General features: G+C 41.9%; 1 protein-coding gene across 1 annotated transcript in view; it reads right to left on the reverse strand.

Annotated features, from left to right (window-relative positions):
* The window catches only part of LOC133023475 (protein kinase C beta type-like), a 57610-nt gene that overhangs the window by 21572 nt on the left and 18787 nt on the right, over positions 1-17251 (reverse strand). The window contains exons 3-7 of the mRNA XM_061090513.1: positions 15174-15256; positions 7900-8011; positions 7318-7446; positions 2063-2219; positions 1272-1406 (exon numbers count right to left, since the gene is read on the reverse strand). Coding sequence (XP_060946496.1) covers positions 1272-1406; positions 2063-2219; positions 7318-7446; positions 7900-8011; positions 15174-15256 — 616 coding nt within the window. The remainder of the gene's footprint in view (positions 1-1271; positions 1407-2062; positions 2220-7317; positions 7447-7899; positions 8012-15173; positions 15257-17251) is intronic.

A 17251-nucleotide genomic window follows, 5' to 3' on the forward strand; every position in this document is an offset into this window, starting at 1 on the left:
CAGGTAGGGCAAAGTGATTTGAAGTCTCGAGGAATAATCAGCTGTTAATTTAGTAATTCACTCTCCTTCATGGTGATGTAGACAGAGACGGGCCGACAGCGTCATCATCATTTCACACAATCAACTGAGCAATTTGCCATATTGGCCCGATTACAACTAATAGCACAACCTTGATATATCTCACGGCAAAACTGAGATATTCATAGAAACAACACTTTGCTGGGTTTTAATGCTTTAGTTTCACAGATCTCATATTTTTACCTTTTGATTATAGATTTTTCATCTTCTCACCAAATCCAAAGTGGGACAAATTTATTTGTGATTCCAGATTCCTGAGTTCACCTTGAAATGGCAAAAGTTTATTAACTAGAAACTTTAGGACCTTAATTCATCTTTTTGTTATTTTTCCTCAGAGGGAACGACTTCCTGGATGTGCTGAGTAATAAATCTGACCAAGCAGCTCACATAAACTGCTCAGCCAATACGTAGCCATGTGATCCATTGTTAATACGAAAATATTGATTATAGCCACTTGTTTCAGGAGCCTTTGCACAGCGGGAACATCTGAAGGAATCAAACTGCAAACAGGTTGCAGCTAAAGTATTTTTCAGCTAACGATCTTCTGCAGGCTGTCGAGATGAATGAACCTCAGTTTGCAATAAACACTTAACGTCTTTTTTTTTTTAACTAAAGAGCAATTATGGACATGAATTACTTCTTTAACACAAATACCTCCCACACAGGACAATCACCTACAGATACAAACAGAACTCAGCTGTTACGTTCACGTCACTGAGAATCCTCCTCCCTTTGGATCCCGGTGCCGGGAGGTGTGAGGTGTTTTAAGCTGCACACGTGTCGATGGAGTAAAGCAAACCACACACACACAGGCTCTCTGAATATCAGGGTTTTAATGCCATCTCTCCACCTCCACCATTCCACCTCAAACGCTGGCACCTCATTAAAATCCCTGACAGGGCAGCGTCAGCGAAAAAGAGAGGGAGATAGAGAGATACAGAGAGCGAGTTGGAGAGAGAGCGGGAGGGAGGGTAGTGGAGAGATATAGACGCAGAGATAAAGAGATGGGGTAGAGATGCTTTGGCACCGAGTATCACCAGAATGAAAAGAGGAGGGAGCTCCAACTAAAGTATTTCTCCAGCAGCGCAGTAATGAACAAGGTCACCTTCACTCTCCCTCCTCCTCTACCTGTTCGGTTTCTCCGCCTCACATCTGCCCCCCCGATCCTCCATTCATCCCTACTTTAATCTTACCATCCATCCACTCCTAGCTTCTGGAGCTCCGAGATGCCGAAGGACAGCGATCCCATGAAGTCGTTGCGACTGGTCAGGTCCCAGTCCCATATCTCCACCGACAGACGGCGGTCCTTATCGTACTCCTTCAGGTGGCTGCGGGAGAAACCAGGACAATAAATGATTGGATGTTGGCCAAAGGCCTTTTTTAAATATTTTGACATTTTCATATTAAAAGCTTTTTAACTTTATAGCCCCATGAAAACAGCCGGACTGCATATTTTATATCCTATAACAATTTGTGGACTCTGAAAAGTGCCTAGTAACATTTCTCTGGTAATCACTTTCACTTTATTTCTCAAATACAAGATCTTTTGGAGTAGCTGTCTAGCCTGTGTTCATCTAGAGTTTTTTATTTATTTATTAGATGGCAGCTGAAAATGCCTCTCAAACCTAGCATCTGTACACAGATGCGTGAAAATGCAAATCTCTGTCCTCTCACACGCAAACTGCGATGTGGCTTATTAAGAAAATAATTGGAGCCAAGTGGAGGAGCCAACGCCGAAAGCAAGGTTTTTATAAATATAAGGAGCCAGATGTTTTAATCTGAGCGCCAGCGGTTACACATGGTTGGAAAGATGAGCATAATGTGATGCTCTTAAAACACTGCACCGAGCAACTGAGAGAGATGAAAGAGGAGACAGATAAAATGGGCCGAGACTGAGGGAAGGAGAGGCAAGGAAAAAAGGCAAAGAGAGACAGAAACATAAATGAAATGAGAAACCACCTAACGTGGTGTAATGGAGCCTTACAATTTAAAGGTCTCATTCCAGGTGGGGTTCAGGCAGCACTTTATGGTCTTGGTCTTCTGTTTACTCTCGCTGCGGGGGTCTGGAATCAGTTTGAGCTTCACGTAGGGGTCCGAGAGACCGTTGGGGTCCATGGGAACCAGATTCCTCGCCTCTTGGACTGGAGGGAGTGGGAGAAGAGAGAAAGGAGGACAGAACAGACAGACGTTTCAGGTTTCATTTCACGTTTTGTGATCATGTGTGTTATCTAAACTAAAGCAGCTGCAGTTAGACAAGTCACACAAACATGTCATTAACCCTTGAGTTGTGGGATAATGTTAAATTGACTGTGTTTATCATCCTACTCTAGTCTTAATCACTCAAAGTGACACATTCACTCCTTCACACACACATACATACAGCGCTTCTACACAAATATACATCGAACCACCCTCATTTCAATTTACAGACGACCCGCTCGACCACAGAGGAGGGGTTAAAGTCACGGGTTCGCCAGATTTGTCGGTAATGACCATGCAGACGGATGAAGGTTGTCACCTCTAACTCTAATCCCTATTTTGTGGCTTTCTATTATTGGGCTGTAATTGTATTCCAGACGGTAAAATCCCCAAATGGGTTTTTAGTGTATATTAATAAGTGTGTACGTGTGTTCAGTTAATGTTGCTGGTCAAGTTGTGAGGTCACATCCAATTACCAGGAGCAGGGAGGATACTCACACACACACACACAAATATACACACACACATGGATATTGTGCATTTGGAACCAGAGTCTGTACAGTAGCGGGTGGGGGATGGAGCCGCGGTGGCATTTGAACAAATATCAGTGTGATAAGAGCGGCCTAAAATGTATTAAACATGGAGGAGGCAGGGCTTCACATACAGGGAGCTGCCATGCTGTCCACACCTACGGTCAAGTTAGATTCTCCAATTAACCTGACCCCAATCTGTTGGAAAGAAGCTGGAGAAACATGCAACTCAACACAGGTCTCCACAAAAGCTGGGATCCGAAACCGGCAACCATCTCCTTCTGTGAGGCAGTAGATAAATTCTGCAGATGTGAAATGTCACGTTTAAGTGTGGTATAATACTGAGGCTGCTCCTTATTGCCACCACAGTGCACCTGGGTTCACCTGAAAGGCCGTCTATGCCTACGATGTTTTTTCTGTAACTGAAACTCAGACACACACAGCTCTTAGTGCACTGTGGAGCATGCAACACCCTTTTTTTTTTTTTTTAAAACAAGCACTGAAATGAAAGCTCGGCAGCGAGAGAACAACTCGAGATGTCAGCGAGAAGCGGTTTTTCATGCAGCTCAAACACTCGGCTACGCTAAGCTCTCGGAGAAGTTAACCACAGCACCGACCTAATGGCCAACATTAAGCCCTCCGCGGAGCAGGTCAATAAATATTAGATGATGCCTGTTAAAGTGACCATCAAATGGTGGTTGAGCAGAGCTATAAAGAGGGTAGCATGTCAAATGGTCTCAAAGGACAATTACAGTAAATACAAAAGTGCGTGTTTTTTGTGTTTCGGAGTTTGTGAGTGAAACGAAGGCGAGCGAATCCATCTGCATGTACAGGTGTGTCGCATGCATGTGACTGCGTATGCATGTGTGATTGCATAAAACATGAGCATGTGTGGGTCTGGGTATGTGTGTGTGTGTGTTTGAGAGAGAGAGAGAGGGGGGGGTAATGCGTGTATTGGTGTCTACAGGGAGGGCGAGTGAAGATAAGAGTGCAGTAACAGCAGAATACTGGATGTGCACACAGCGGCGTGGGTGTTGGCAGTGAACCTTCTCCCATGTGAAGCAGCCTCACTGGAGTCGGAGAAGGATTCTAATGTTCCGTCCAACTTCTACTTCCTCTGTCGGATGATTCCTCTTGGTGAACTGGTTTTGTTTGTTGGTTTGTAAGAGCGATTACACAAAAACAACTCCAATTTCAATTTCCACGAAAGGATGTAATATGAGTCAGGGAAGAATCCATTATGGTTCTGATGTGGATCTGCAGGCAGGTCCAGGAATTTATTTTCCTTTTCTTTATTTTTGTGAGGTAGGGTTTTATTTTGGGACATTTTCCAATTATTTCCCAGGGTAAAACTCATAGATATTGATTAAAGAATCTGGAACTTCTGAGTGTGGGTAATTTGGTGCAGATCCAAATAAAGATCTGGATCTAGAGAATATAAAAGTGGTTTCATAAGGGGACTGTTGGGCCTTGGCAGAGGTAATATTGCGTTTTTCATCATTTTCACCGTCTTCCCAGGGAATAAAACTCAGGGAATTAATGTACCGAAAAAAAAGAGATCAGGGACATTTAGCGACCTTTCTTTGAAACCATCTATATGTGTGTGTGTGTAATTTGAGCCGTGAACACGATAAACATAAAGCACTGGAATATTACAAAAGTCTCCCAAATGAAATAGATCAGCTCCCCCCCCCGATGTGGCCTCACACCAAAGCAAATGAGCGGTTGATTGATGCTGATCGGAGCCGTGGCGGATCCACCGAGGAGACATTGTGCATTCGGTTCACACTCCGACTTGAAATGACAAGTCCAACATCTGCTGTTTGTTCTTTCAGCATGACCCGAGGCCTCTTCTGAGTCCTGTGCAGCAGTCGCTCAGTGTTTTCTGCTGAGGGGATGGGCGGGGGGGGGGGGAATCTTCCTGCCATGTTGTGAATATTTTGAGTAAAGAAAGAGCCTGAATAATCTGCACAGGTTGGAGGAACAGTGTGACGCCCGTGTTCGAGGGGTTTCCAGACAGTGGGAATGTGAGAAGGCACAGCTGAGAACAAAGCTTGTGTTGAACAGTCTACATCTGCAACAAGAACACCTGCAAGTGTCTGGAAACTGATCCTGAGGGCCGGCGAATTCACAGAAACACGGATTTACTCAACAAGTCAAAATTTCCCCTCGTAATGCAAACTAATGCAACTGATATTTCTCACATTTGTTCATGTTCTTTTGGAAGATTGACGGCACGTGATTGTAACTTTGTGAGCCGACACTCCCCGAGTCAATATTATTGACTTGTGCAGTTCCAAGGGAAAGTGTGTGTGGGGGTGGGGGGGGTAGCACCTCTCAAAGCCCCAATGGCACATCCTCCCCGGCTGGAGTGTCCTTGAGAGAGATGCTGATCGTCTGCTGTGCCACTGACCCTGAGCTTTGAGGGGGGGGCGGTGTGGGCACACAGCTGATCGATGGAAGTGACACTTCACACTCATGTCGATTGCTTGGATTGAATCGGCTTCTGAGAGTCCACAGCGCAGATGCATTGTTCGACGTAGCAGCCATTTACTCCAGCTCTGTTAAGCTGTGGAATAATTCCTGGTGCTTCTACGATTCGTTCTCTGTGGTGGTGCATTTTCTTTCTTTTTTTTAAACTCTCTGCAATGAGGGAGCAGGCCGCTCGTGGCAGCACACTGACCCCTGTCGACAAGAATGAGTACTGCACCACTTGTGCTTCCTATTTGCTTGACTATGATCTGCAACCACAAAGATGAGATGATTTTTAATCCTCAGCGACTGAAGAAAGGAGCAAAACTCAGACAGTGTTTCATCTGCAGAAATAATATTACAAACATAGGTGTAACATTTTTTATTCTAACAACTAATAGATGCATAAGGCTGAAATGTAAAAAATAAGATAGCTGGTTTACAATTTAGCTCTATCCTAATAAATTCTCTTGTATTTGATGTTGCTCTATTGTGCAGCCTTTACTGCTGCCCTAGCAGTCTGCTGTCTAATCATCTCCCACAGAAAATCCCCACTAATGATCAGTCTGCGAGCGTGGGAACCAGGAGAAGAGAGGAGAGAGGAGAGGAGAGAGCAGCACACACAAAAAATGGGGGATGAATCCCAACAAAAGATAATGCAGGAGGAAATCATTTAAAGGGAAGACACGGGCACATTTAATGTCTATACTGTGTAGGTTCTTTTATTATTTAAGCCATATTTCGTGGTGAATATTGTCAAGTCCCAGAGGAATTTCCACACTGATAAAGTCAGGGTTTTAATAATCTTGAGCTCAAAATTTAAATCCAGCAAGGGAAAGATTAATTTACTACATTTTATTTCTGTACATAAAAGATGAATAATTATTCAGAGCTTCTCTAAACAGGTTTGTAAGCGTAAGGTCACACAAGCATGAAGTGAGTGTCGTGGGTCAAAGTTCACAATTGTTGAATTCCGTGCGAAGCCATGCTGCCTCAGGAAGCAGATGTTTTGACAGAAAGTAAAGGTTCGCCACTGCTACCTAACCCTAACCCCTTATGATAAATTCAAATTCTGTCCGTATCTCCCACTGCTGATCAGAGTTCCCCCCCACCTATTAAAGTAGAATAGAAGGAAAGGGTCAACAAAACAACGACCATTCACGTGCAGGTGTGATCAGATTTGGGACATTTGAACATTAGATGTTGGAAGTTTGTACTAAAGAATAAAGTTTATTCTACATAAGTCAGATATAGTTGTTTGAATCCAGCTCATTCAAGCTTTTTTCCCAAATAATAATGAAGTCCAATTTCTGCAAAACATTATAATGTGTTGAGTTTGTAAATGACTGTAGCTGTGAGTTATTGTGAGGGAAATGTAAATATCTGCTGCCACCTAGACGTAACACAAGGAGCTACAAGAGTGCAACAGGGTGGTGAACTATTTATCAGCTTATTAAAACATCAGTCAGGCAAATGAACTCTTCAGCAAAAATGTGAGGGCATCTTGAACATTTATCTTTAGAAAGGAGACTTATTCGGGTCAGATATTGTCTTTTTAAATAAATATCACGGGAACAAAACCTGCTAATAATTTGTCTTAAAAGGATGAAAAAGTAAAGATAAATCTTCTGGTCTCGCCCTGATAATGTGAACATGCAGCAGTTAAAAAAATCTAAATCAAAGGTAAAAATCCCTTTTGATGTACTAACCTATTGAAAGCAGCGTGAACATGAGTATATAAATATGCAAATTTTGTTTCTCAAGTGCATTTTGACTGACAGGGCAACACAACGCTTCACATTCACACAGTGACACCATTCATTACTTAGAGGCACTTGCAATCACAGTGCACATCTATCATCTTCAAACAGTAATAATATAAAAATGTCCTCCACATCATTTCTGTTGCATCAGAATGTCACATCTGTACGTTTACCAGCAGAGGGAGACATATAACCAGTATTCTACAATAATGTCAAGGTAAATGTATTTGTGTTGGTTGACTCTGCGTGTGTGTGTCTGTGTGTTTGATACTTACTGGTAACAGTGAGTACATTAGTCTTGACCTCAGCGGTGATCTGGATGCGACCTCTCCTCTCAGTGTGGTCTGTCCCACACAGGCTCGGCACATTGGCAACACACCGCTTGTGGATGTTCATCATGCAATCTGGAAATCACACACACACAAACGCACACAGACACACACACAGGCATATATTGCATTGAGGTTTGGTTTGTTCTTTGAGAATATTCTCTTAACATTGCACTATGTAGCGTTATATATATTTTCAGAAAATGGCAATACTTGAATATTAAGAGGAATAACAACATACCGATGTAATCATAAGGTGTAAACAGTTCTGTATTGATAATCACAACACTGTTTAAAGATGACTGCCATGTGAGTGCAGTTGTTTTATAGTTTTGACTGATTTAATGCAAAGTTGACATGGATGAATCCTGACAGAAGATATTGACCTTGTTTCTGTATCTTGTATCTGAATCCAGTATATTTTGTGCTACACCTGACGTAGTGTGGCTGTCAATACTAATATAGGGTTACGTCTACTTCTGCTTTAAATGAGAGTATAAAAGTATATGTGTGTTTAAGGGAACCTACGGTCACATCTCATGCCCTGATGTAAGAGGCCGTAGAGCAGAGAGCCACAGTGGTCACAGAAGGTCGGGCTGGAGTAGGTGTGGATCTTAAACTTGTGCTTCGCCCTCGGGTCCTGGAGAGAGAGAGAGAGAGAGAGAGAGAGAGAGAGAGAGAGAGAGAGAGAGAGAGAGAGAAAGATGGAGACTGTAGATCAGACACAAAGCAGTATATTGAAAATACATAAATGGCACTAGTACTCTTCTTTTATGTCTTCTTTTATCTCTTTCATATTCATCTTTCCCCACCTCTCGTTCATCTCTATCCCTTTTTCACTACCTAATGTATTTCATAGTGTGAATGACTTATTTACATCTTAATGTGGTATGAGTGAGGGTTAGAAAAAGACTTTCATCAAGATGCATAACATGTGTGGTCAATAAGAAACTGTGCATCCTCACACTAAACACACAACAGACACACACACACAGGTGGTTAGAACAACCAGTACACCACATGAGAGAGATCCACTTTCCAGGTTGTGTTGAAGCAGGGAAACGCGAGTGTGGGCGTTAAGATGCTTCTGCCAAGTGGATCCATCAGTTATTAATCATTCAGCTATTTACTGGATTATTAATCTCCTCACATCGACGATGCTTTGATGGCACCGAATGCTTTTTTTTTTTTTGCGAAGAGGAAACATTTTTCATATAAACAAGTCCAGTAAGTGAGAACTTCCTCACGCGTCAGAAAAAACAGCCGATTGATATCTTCTTCTCCTCTTCACCTTTCCTGCTAAATTACTTTGAATTCAGACGGCCACTGCCTGAATTATACCCAGCTGCCTCATTGTGTCTTTTGAAGTGTGTGTTGGCTTGTTACGTCTGAAACGTTGGGCCTGTGCCTGCGACTGCGTAGCCATGTGGGTTTCTTTGCACAAGAATGCGTGTGTTTGCATTAATGTGTGTGCATCTGCGTTTGTTTGTTTCTTTGCTGGTTATCGTCTTTTTCAAGGACAGATCCGCCTCCTGCTCGATTTCCCGCTCCTCTGACAACAAGAGAACATTGTGCTACTGAAGCTCGGGCGATGATCAACAGAAAGAAGGGCCGTCGAAAACACTAATAATTAAATACGTTCGCCTTGAAAACTCAAAGATCGATCAGGAACGAAAAAACAGAATGGGAACAATAACCTTGAGTTTTACTGCTTCGTCTTCTCTGTGAAGGCTGATCGATCAAATCACAAGAAAGATAATAAATTCAAAGTATCTCAAATAGGCCTGAAGGTCTAAATAATTCAGTTTTAAAATATGTCTGACAGTAAATCCTAAAAACTTGCATCACTATAAAATCTGAGTGTACACTTTGAACCATTTTCCAACCATCAACTTCCCAGACAAAAAACTGTCAGGCTCTTGTTTTCTTTAACTCGACTCACTGAGAGCCCACACGCAGATGAATGTTGTTGTATGTTAAGTCTCCTGCGCCGCGCATGTCATGTTGTCTCAACTGAAAACCCACAGCTAACATCGGCACAGGACGCCAGAACAATGAGTGCCCATTAGTCAGCGCTGTTGTGACTGTTTTCTTGTCAACGTGCTTTGTCTCACTCTCTGCCCGTCTTTTGTTGTGGTTTAAAACCCTGTTGTCCATTATTTACCACGCCGACGTCTTGAGTCGAGTCCCCACGCACAAAGACACACAAATTGTCGTTGTGTTGCTCATCACGCTGGTTGACAGGCAGACTCCGTTCTTCTGCCGCACATAAACAAGTTGTCTCAAGTTCCCATCAGACAGTTGTGGTCTGGATTGTTTGTATGGTCCTTCTTATTTTAACTCAGTTCTCATATTTGAATAATTCTATGGCTATAACCAAACCTTTTATCATAATAAGAGGGCGGCTGTGGCTGATGGATAGAGCGGTCGTCCTCCAACCTGAAGGTCAGTAGTTCAATCCCAGTCTTCCACATCTGCATGCCAAATCCATCTTGGGCAAGAAGCTGAATCCCGAATTGCCCCCCCCATAGAAAAAGTGCTGTCCATAGATGCACTTTATGAATGTGTGTTAAAGAGTGAATGGAAAACTACACTGTAAGGCACTTTGAGTGGTCATCAATATATAAATACATTATCAATAATTATCATGATAAAAGTCACATTATTATATCTTTTAAGTTTAAAGAGTGATTTTTGCTCCTGGGTGAAAGTTTTTTGAATTTGAACAATTCTTTATGAACAAAATATGACAAACACTTGTGTGCCACCTCACTGTGTTCAAACAATATATAAGAAATGTATGCATATAATATAATCATCAGTGTGATAAGAACGCTGTAAATAACAGACCATCTTATTTGTGTGATTTGTGTACTTTGGGCTTTTCAGTTTGTTCCACAAACATGGAGGAGGAAGAGTTAAAGACCTACATTGCCGCCACCAGGTGGCAATAGAGGTGCTTTGGCTTCACTTTTGGGGAGGAGTCATGTCGTCCATCTTTATAAACAGTCTATCGTCTAATTTCCACACACTTTAACATCCAAACAGCACAAGTGTGAAAGATATAAATATATTTCCAGGCTACAATAAAAATCAAGTTGCAGAGAAGCCGAGAACCAAAAAGCTGTATTCCTCTTCCTTTCCTACAATTACAGGGTTCAAGTCTTAAAACCCTTGTGGCAGGTAAACTCTTCAGCAATAACAGATTTAAACCTTCAAATGTATATTTAGTTTATGTGATGAATATGTGATACAAGCAGCACATCAGCAGACGGCATAATGGATGCTGATAACTCAGAATCACATTCTTCACGCTGAAGTTATAAAAAGTCAACGTGTTTCCTTAAAGTAAACCGAGCAAACGTTATTTCCCAGTTATATTTAACGTGTTCTCTTCCCACACTGATTCAATAACAGACTGCACACTCACTTTCTTACAGGAGACACTGCAGCTGCAGCTTTTTTTGTCCTCATCAATAAAACAAATGCGGTGCCATTGTGTTTATCCCCCCCCCCCCCCCGGCTCACGATCCCTCCTCTGGGAGTGTTTAAGTGTTTGTGAGCCGGAGACTGTTTCAAGCGGTTCTTGTTGATTGAAGGAGCCATGCAGAGCAATCACTTTTGGATAAGGAGAGGAGCACAGAGAAATGAAAGAGGGATAAAAATAGGAGGGAAGAACCGAGTGAAGAAGAGAGAGGTGACTCCTTCACACCCTGAGAGGAATCCCTCTCTCCTTCTTCCCTCCCTCCATATGCTGATCACCATGTTGTCAAAGGTTGCCTTGTGGTTTTGGTTCTTTAACCATCTGGTCACAACACTTTTCGGTGACTTCATCTTCACACCCTGGGAAATATTCCTCTCCTTCTTCCCTCCCTGAATATATATTTTTTATTTGCTCATATTTATGTTCCCTGTTAAGCTGTGTTGCTTCTGTCTGGAAAAAGACACATCCAGGCTGACCATGTTACTTTTATGAAAGAATGAGCTGCTGTTCTTTATCAGAATACGAGGTTTTTATCGTACAACTTAGTAAAAAGGCCACTGAGATCTGGGAGATATACATCAAATCATAATAGGACGAATAAAGTTGTTAAATAAGAAAAATTAAAAAATAATCCAGATAACCCGAGTTTCCTGGAGTTATTTCAAGCTTATAAAGATGCTCCACATCCCTCATTGTAACGATGGGAACAGGCTGAGCTTCTGTTATTCCTCCTTTAAAAAGACACTTAACCTAAAGTATGACTTTATTCTCATAATATTATGCCTTTATTCTAGAAATCTACTGATGTCTGATTTGTTTTAATAAAACATTCCCCAAAATGTTGAAGAAAATTAAAGAAGTCCTTGACGTGCAGCCTTAATTGAAATTTAAAATACATGACATTGATGTATAAATAAACTTCCCTTTTTAATATTATTTGTTAAATTAGTTTTGGGAGCAGTGTCATCCTGCTTCAGGTGCACAAACACATCGGACACACAAACACACAGTGGATTCTATAGCATCACTGGGCCTGAAATGTAGGTTTCATTAGAGGATCTCATCCCTCGACCTTTCCCACAGGGAACTCATTCTATTAACCCAGATCTATAATTGACTTCTTCTTTTAAACATACACAGCTGACAGAGAGAGGAGAAGAGAGGAGGGGTGGGGGGCAGGAGGGAGGTGGAATGGGAGTGGTGGGTTGATTTATACAGACGGTTACACAATATTACTGATTGTAAAGAAGTGAAATGTCTCTGTTCACTCCTCCCTCCTGTGAAGTTTGACCTTATCCTCTGCTGCTCTGCTGCTGCTTCAACCACAGAGAAATCAGAAACCTTATTTCATCCATGTCATTTTGTCCTCGAATAGGAATAAGATAAAATAGACTTTACCAATCCCGAAGGAACATTTTGTGCCAGCTCATTCGTACAATAGAATAAACCATTCGTTTATTAAGAGAAAAATAAGAAAGTAAAGTGTGAGTAAAAGCATAACCAATGCCTAATAGAAATAACAATTTAAGTAATAAATTAAATTAATACAAAACTAAAGTAGCAGTAAAAAGTAGTAATGGCACTGATAATAGGATTAAGTATTATGGAAGTAATATCCCACATGTTATGAAATAGTAATAATATACAAGCTCTGACATTTGGGTGCAACTACAGGATCATTAATTTGTCTGCTTCTTATCGTCTCAATTACTTGCTTTGTCAATTATCATCATTTTTAAATAAATTGCAATTCATTACTTGGTCTACAAAATGTCATTAAGTGAAATAAAAGCAGAAATGGTTTATTCAACAAATGAAGCCGCAACAGATAAAAAGAAAATAATCAAGTACTTTAATCATTGTTGTTGCTGATTCTATTTTAAGGTTGACACAATTGGCTCCAAGAATCCTTTGAGTCTCACACAGAGACACAGGGAGAACGTGAAACCTCCACAAGTCATGAGATTCAAACCAAGAAGCTCCCTGCTGAGAGGTGACAGGGCAAAAGATGATTTGGAAATGATTCTCCAGGGGGGGGAAGATTTAGATAATACGTGATTCGGCTGCACCATTCGTTGTTGCACCAATCTGTCCCTGGCCCCTGCATGTGTTGCATGATCAAGCTGAAAATAACTGAACTCGGAGCTGATGACTGCTCCAAGTGCATCGCTCTCCACGTTTCATGCTCAAAAAGCCACTTCAGTGCAGGCGTGCGTGGGAGAGAACAACGTGTGGAGCTGAACCCTACAAACCTGACAGCGCTATTAGCAAATCTTCATCCAGGTGTTCCACAAGGCTTCACGACAAAGACCGAGCGCCTTTATGATATAACGTATAACATCATCACATGACTTTGAAACCCCTGGTGTTATAAACCTGGGCATTGAGACCTTCCTCCTCTTCTTTTAATTTCTTGTGTAATCATCTTGATGAGGCTACCTGTCTTCTCGTCTCCTATATTTAAATGCGAAGCCCGTTCGGAGCAGAGCCAGCCTACATTCCCACTGTGCAGGAACCAAGGCTGGAAGGCCACGAACTCATTAAGGAGATGACATGGTGGGGGTGGCGAGCCCCCGTAATTAAGAGCAGTGCCCCCCTGGGTTGAGTGGCATTTAAATAGAGGATGTACAGAATAAGAGGTGGATGTGGAGAGAGGGAGAGAGTGAGGGAGAGAGAGAGAGAGAGAGAGAGAGAGAGAGAGAGAGAGAGAGAGAGAGAGCGAGAGAGAGAGAGAGAGAGAGAGAGAGAGAGAGAGAGAGAGAGAGAGAGAGAGAGAGAGAGAGATGATAGATTCAGGGAGGGCAGAGTTGAATGTGTGATGATTATAGAAATATAGAAATATGGGGGGGGGGGGGGGGTGTTTAGAGGAAACAGAAGTGACTAATGAAGAAACAGATTTGTTTTGAAATAGTCAACAATTCCAAAGCATTCCGTCATGTTTACCAAAGCAAAAAACATCTGAAAGTTAAAATGTGCAGCGAAGGAAACAGAAAGAAATCTGTGCAAATTTTGTTGTGAAACACAACGAGATCAACCAGTTCTTAGTTCTCTTTTTAATGAAGTCTACCACATTCACATCGATTAAAATGCACCTGTGGTTTGTTTGAGCATGTTGGCGATAAAAAAGAACACTCCTGCTGCCAACAACCCAAAACAACATTTTTGAGAAGGACAAACTAATAAAAAAGATGATCCAGAAACCCCACCATATAAGCATTTGTGAGAAAACAAGAAGGAAGCAGTCGGGCAGGAAAAAATGAAAATTAAGAAAGATGTTTAAGTCGGCAGACAAAGAATAAGATGAGTGTAGAGACTTTTCAGTTCTACAGAAAACGCCTCAGGAAGACAACGGACAAACACTGGGTTTCCTCTCGAGGCGGCTCTCTCCGTGCACTTGTCAGAGAGTAAGGGCCCTCCAGAGGGAGGTAGTGACGTGGCAAAGGAACTTGGAGACCCCAGGGTCTTTGAGAGGATGAAGGTGGAGACCCGAGAGTGCTCTTAAAGGACAGATTAGAGAAAAGAGCTTGAATTTTAAGAATGTAAATTGACGATATTCTTCTCAGCTCCTCGAGAGGTTGGATACGATTGCCATCATCATTAGAGTGGCACTTAAAGGCACTTTATGTTGTCGGAGCAGGCGAGGAGATGAAAAGAACATTTAAAGAGTGTTAATAAAATAAGGTGAGGAACCTCAGAATGTGTGTAATAATGTGCATAGGGGGTGCAGAATACAAATGAAGCACTGCTACATGCAACAATTTAAAATACATGATTCTGGTGTGGCTGGAAGCACGATAATTGATCAAGATACTGAAGAGGAGATGAGGAGAAAAGCAGAGTTTGGCTAACTCCGACATTTTGTGGACATTTTACATGTGAACTGGCAAGACAAGATCTGACTCAGCCATTTGTGTTCTCACATACGACCTCTCCAGGAAATCCTCTGGAGTTCAATGCATACAGCAGCCAGCCACCAGGGGGCGATCAAGACACCTGGCTTTACAGTCATACCGTTCATCTTCATAAAGAATCTTTAATCAAAGCTAAAAACACCTTAACTGATATTCTTCCATTCTCCATCGACATGTTAGTTTCCCTGGTTGTATTTGGCAGCGTCATATGATTAAAATCTACGATATTGAGTCGATCAAAAGTAAATATCAGAGACTTTCTCGTGTGTGATGATGAAATGTTACTGTCAAGATAAGAAGAGGAGAATAAGAAGAGAGACAAAAGACTGGTGGTGGTGATAGATGAACTCTTGTTCCATCCGTCACACACAGCGTTAGAGTTAAATGATGAATTCATGTGTACTCACCTCTGAGTCAGGTCCTTTATCAGCTCCTGGACAGGAGAAGGTGACAAACTCATGGCAGCGCTTGTGGACCACGAAACAACACACTGTGGAGAGAGGAGAGAGAATCAATCAACAGATGCTTCAGTAAGAGAACAACACAAAAATACAGTCTGTTGAATCCCATCATCACCTCGGCCCAGTGACAACATGTATTCAAAGGGATATGAGGTATTGCTTTGTGCATTCAACAGGAGGAGGCCTACATCCTGACCTCGTTAGACTCAATCAAAACGTAACGATGTACTTGTGTCTGACCAAGTCTTTGTTTGCTGCAGCTCAATTACTGCAGGTCACTTTTACAGATTCAGAACATTCCAAACACGCAGGTTTAGAACGGGCGCTGCAATCGTATAGTGTAAATCAAATAGTGTGCATTTTTGCTAGCATCAGCCTTCCAAATAACTTTGCTTAACCACTCAGAGACTTCCCCCACCCTCTCTCTCTCACTAGCACTGCCTTGGCAACCTTGTGGCTTCGGGCATAACTGTGGTTGAAGCAAACAGCTCGAGCTGATGTGACTGGGGACCACCGTGGTTCTCCACCACACTCATCATGCAGTGGGTGGAGTTGGGCTCAGGACCTCGGGATGAAGTTACACTTTAAGTTGAAGCAAAATTACAGATGATTTTGAGGCTGAGTTATTCAACAGCCTCCGTAGCATTAATATGCATTAATAAATCTTTGCATTTAATTAACCTACGAAAGGATTGAAAGGTGGTAATTGTGCATAGGAATGCTGTGCTTCTCTCTTAAAACACCCACACGCTCTTATTGTCATTCCTGCAGCGTTGACTCATTGTCCACCGCTGCAGATCAGAGCTGTTTCCAAATCTCTACAATCATGTAATGTAAAATGTAGCCTGTTATATACAGTATGAACAAAAATCACTTTCTTATTAACAGAATTTTTAGCATTTACTTACAGCCTGGGTTCATTCCTCAGGCACTGATTTGTTGAAAATAACAAAACACACACATCAGCGCGCGACAGATCGTACAAAACATATTCAGTCAGAATCTAAATGAGATGAAAAGCGGAACATGGCTCCACTTTCCAGGTTGGTAACAATCAGCGGTGCAGAAACATGTGGAAGCTCTGGTGCATGGTGGGCCTGTCATCTCCCCCCTGATCAATGTCAGATCCACTGACAGGCGAGATGAACAGAGGAGGCTAAAAATATCTCACACACACAAACAGTCCTTATGATTGTGCCCCTGAGTGTATTTACATAGTGTGTATGTCTGAGTGAGCGATGGAGAGAAGAACTGTAAAAAGCACTAAGCAACAGAGACGTCGATGAGAGCAGAAGCCGATACAGTTTACAGAACCACGACTGGAACCAGTGAAGCATATTTGAATCATCTGTCTTCACTGTAACACAAACGTATCGATACCGTGAATCCATTAAAGGAGGAAGGTACGGTGGCCCTGCAGTACCAATCACAACAAATCACTTGGCACGTTAATGGAAAATGTAGGTGCCCGCTCTCTGCAGGGCTCATCCCTGATTGGATGGACACGCTGTCCATGTGTTTTGTGATTTGTTACCTTGATTTTTTTTTGCTGCTTCATTTCTGTGAAAACCAATTTCTTTTAAGACATTTATCAAGGAAAAAATTGAAATCATGCCTCTTATGTGATAATTAGCTGGATTTGGGACAAAGCAACCAATTCAAAGACGTCATCGTAGACCTTTTAATTTCCTCTGATATTTAATTGACCGACAAGTTCATTTATCACAATCTGCAGATCAAACAATGAGGAACAACCACCACATGTTGAAGTGTGATAACTGCACATGTTTAAAAAACACTCAGGCCAACTTTTCATTTCACCAAAGGGACAGTAAGTACTGACCCACTGTTGGGCTCGGAAATTCATTTTAAGTTGGAACTGTGCCCACTGACCGAAACCTCGTCTCGGTTCAGTGCTCGGCCCATTTATCACTTCAATACTTTCCCTCCAAAACATATCAGAGAAAAATACTGAACTTTAAACTCCATGAGTTAAATTAATTCACTTATTTAAGAAACAACTT

Source organism: Limanda limanda, chromosome 17 (assembly GCF_963576545.1).
Source record: "Limanda limanda chromosome 17, fLimLim1.1, whole genome shotgun sequence".
Classification (NCBI taxonomy): domain Eukaryota; kingdom Metazoa; phylum Chordata; class Actinopteri; order Pleuronectiformes; family Pleuronectidae; genus Limanda; species Limanda limanda.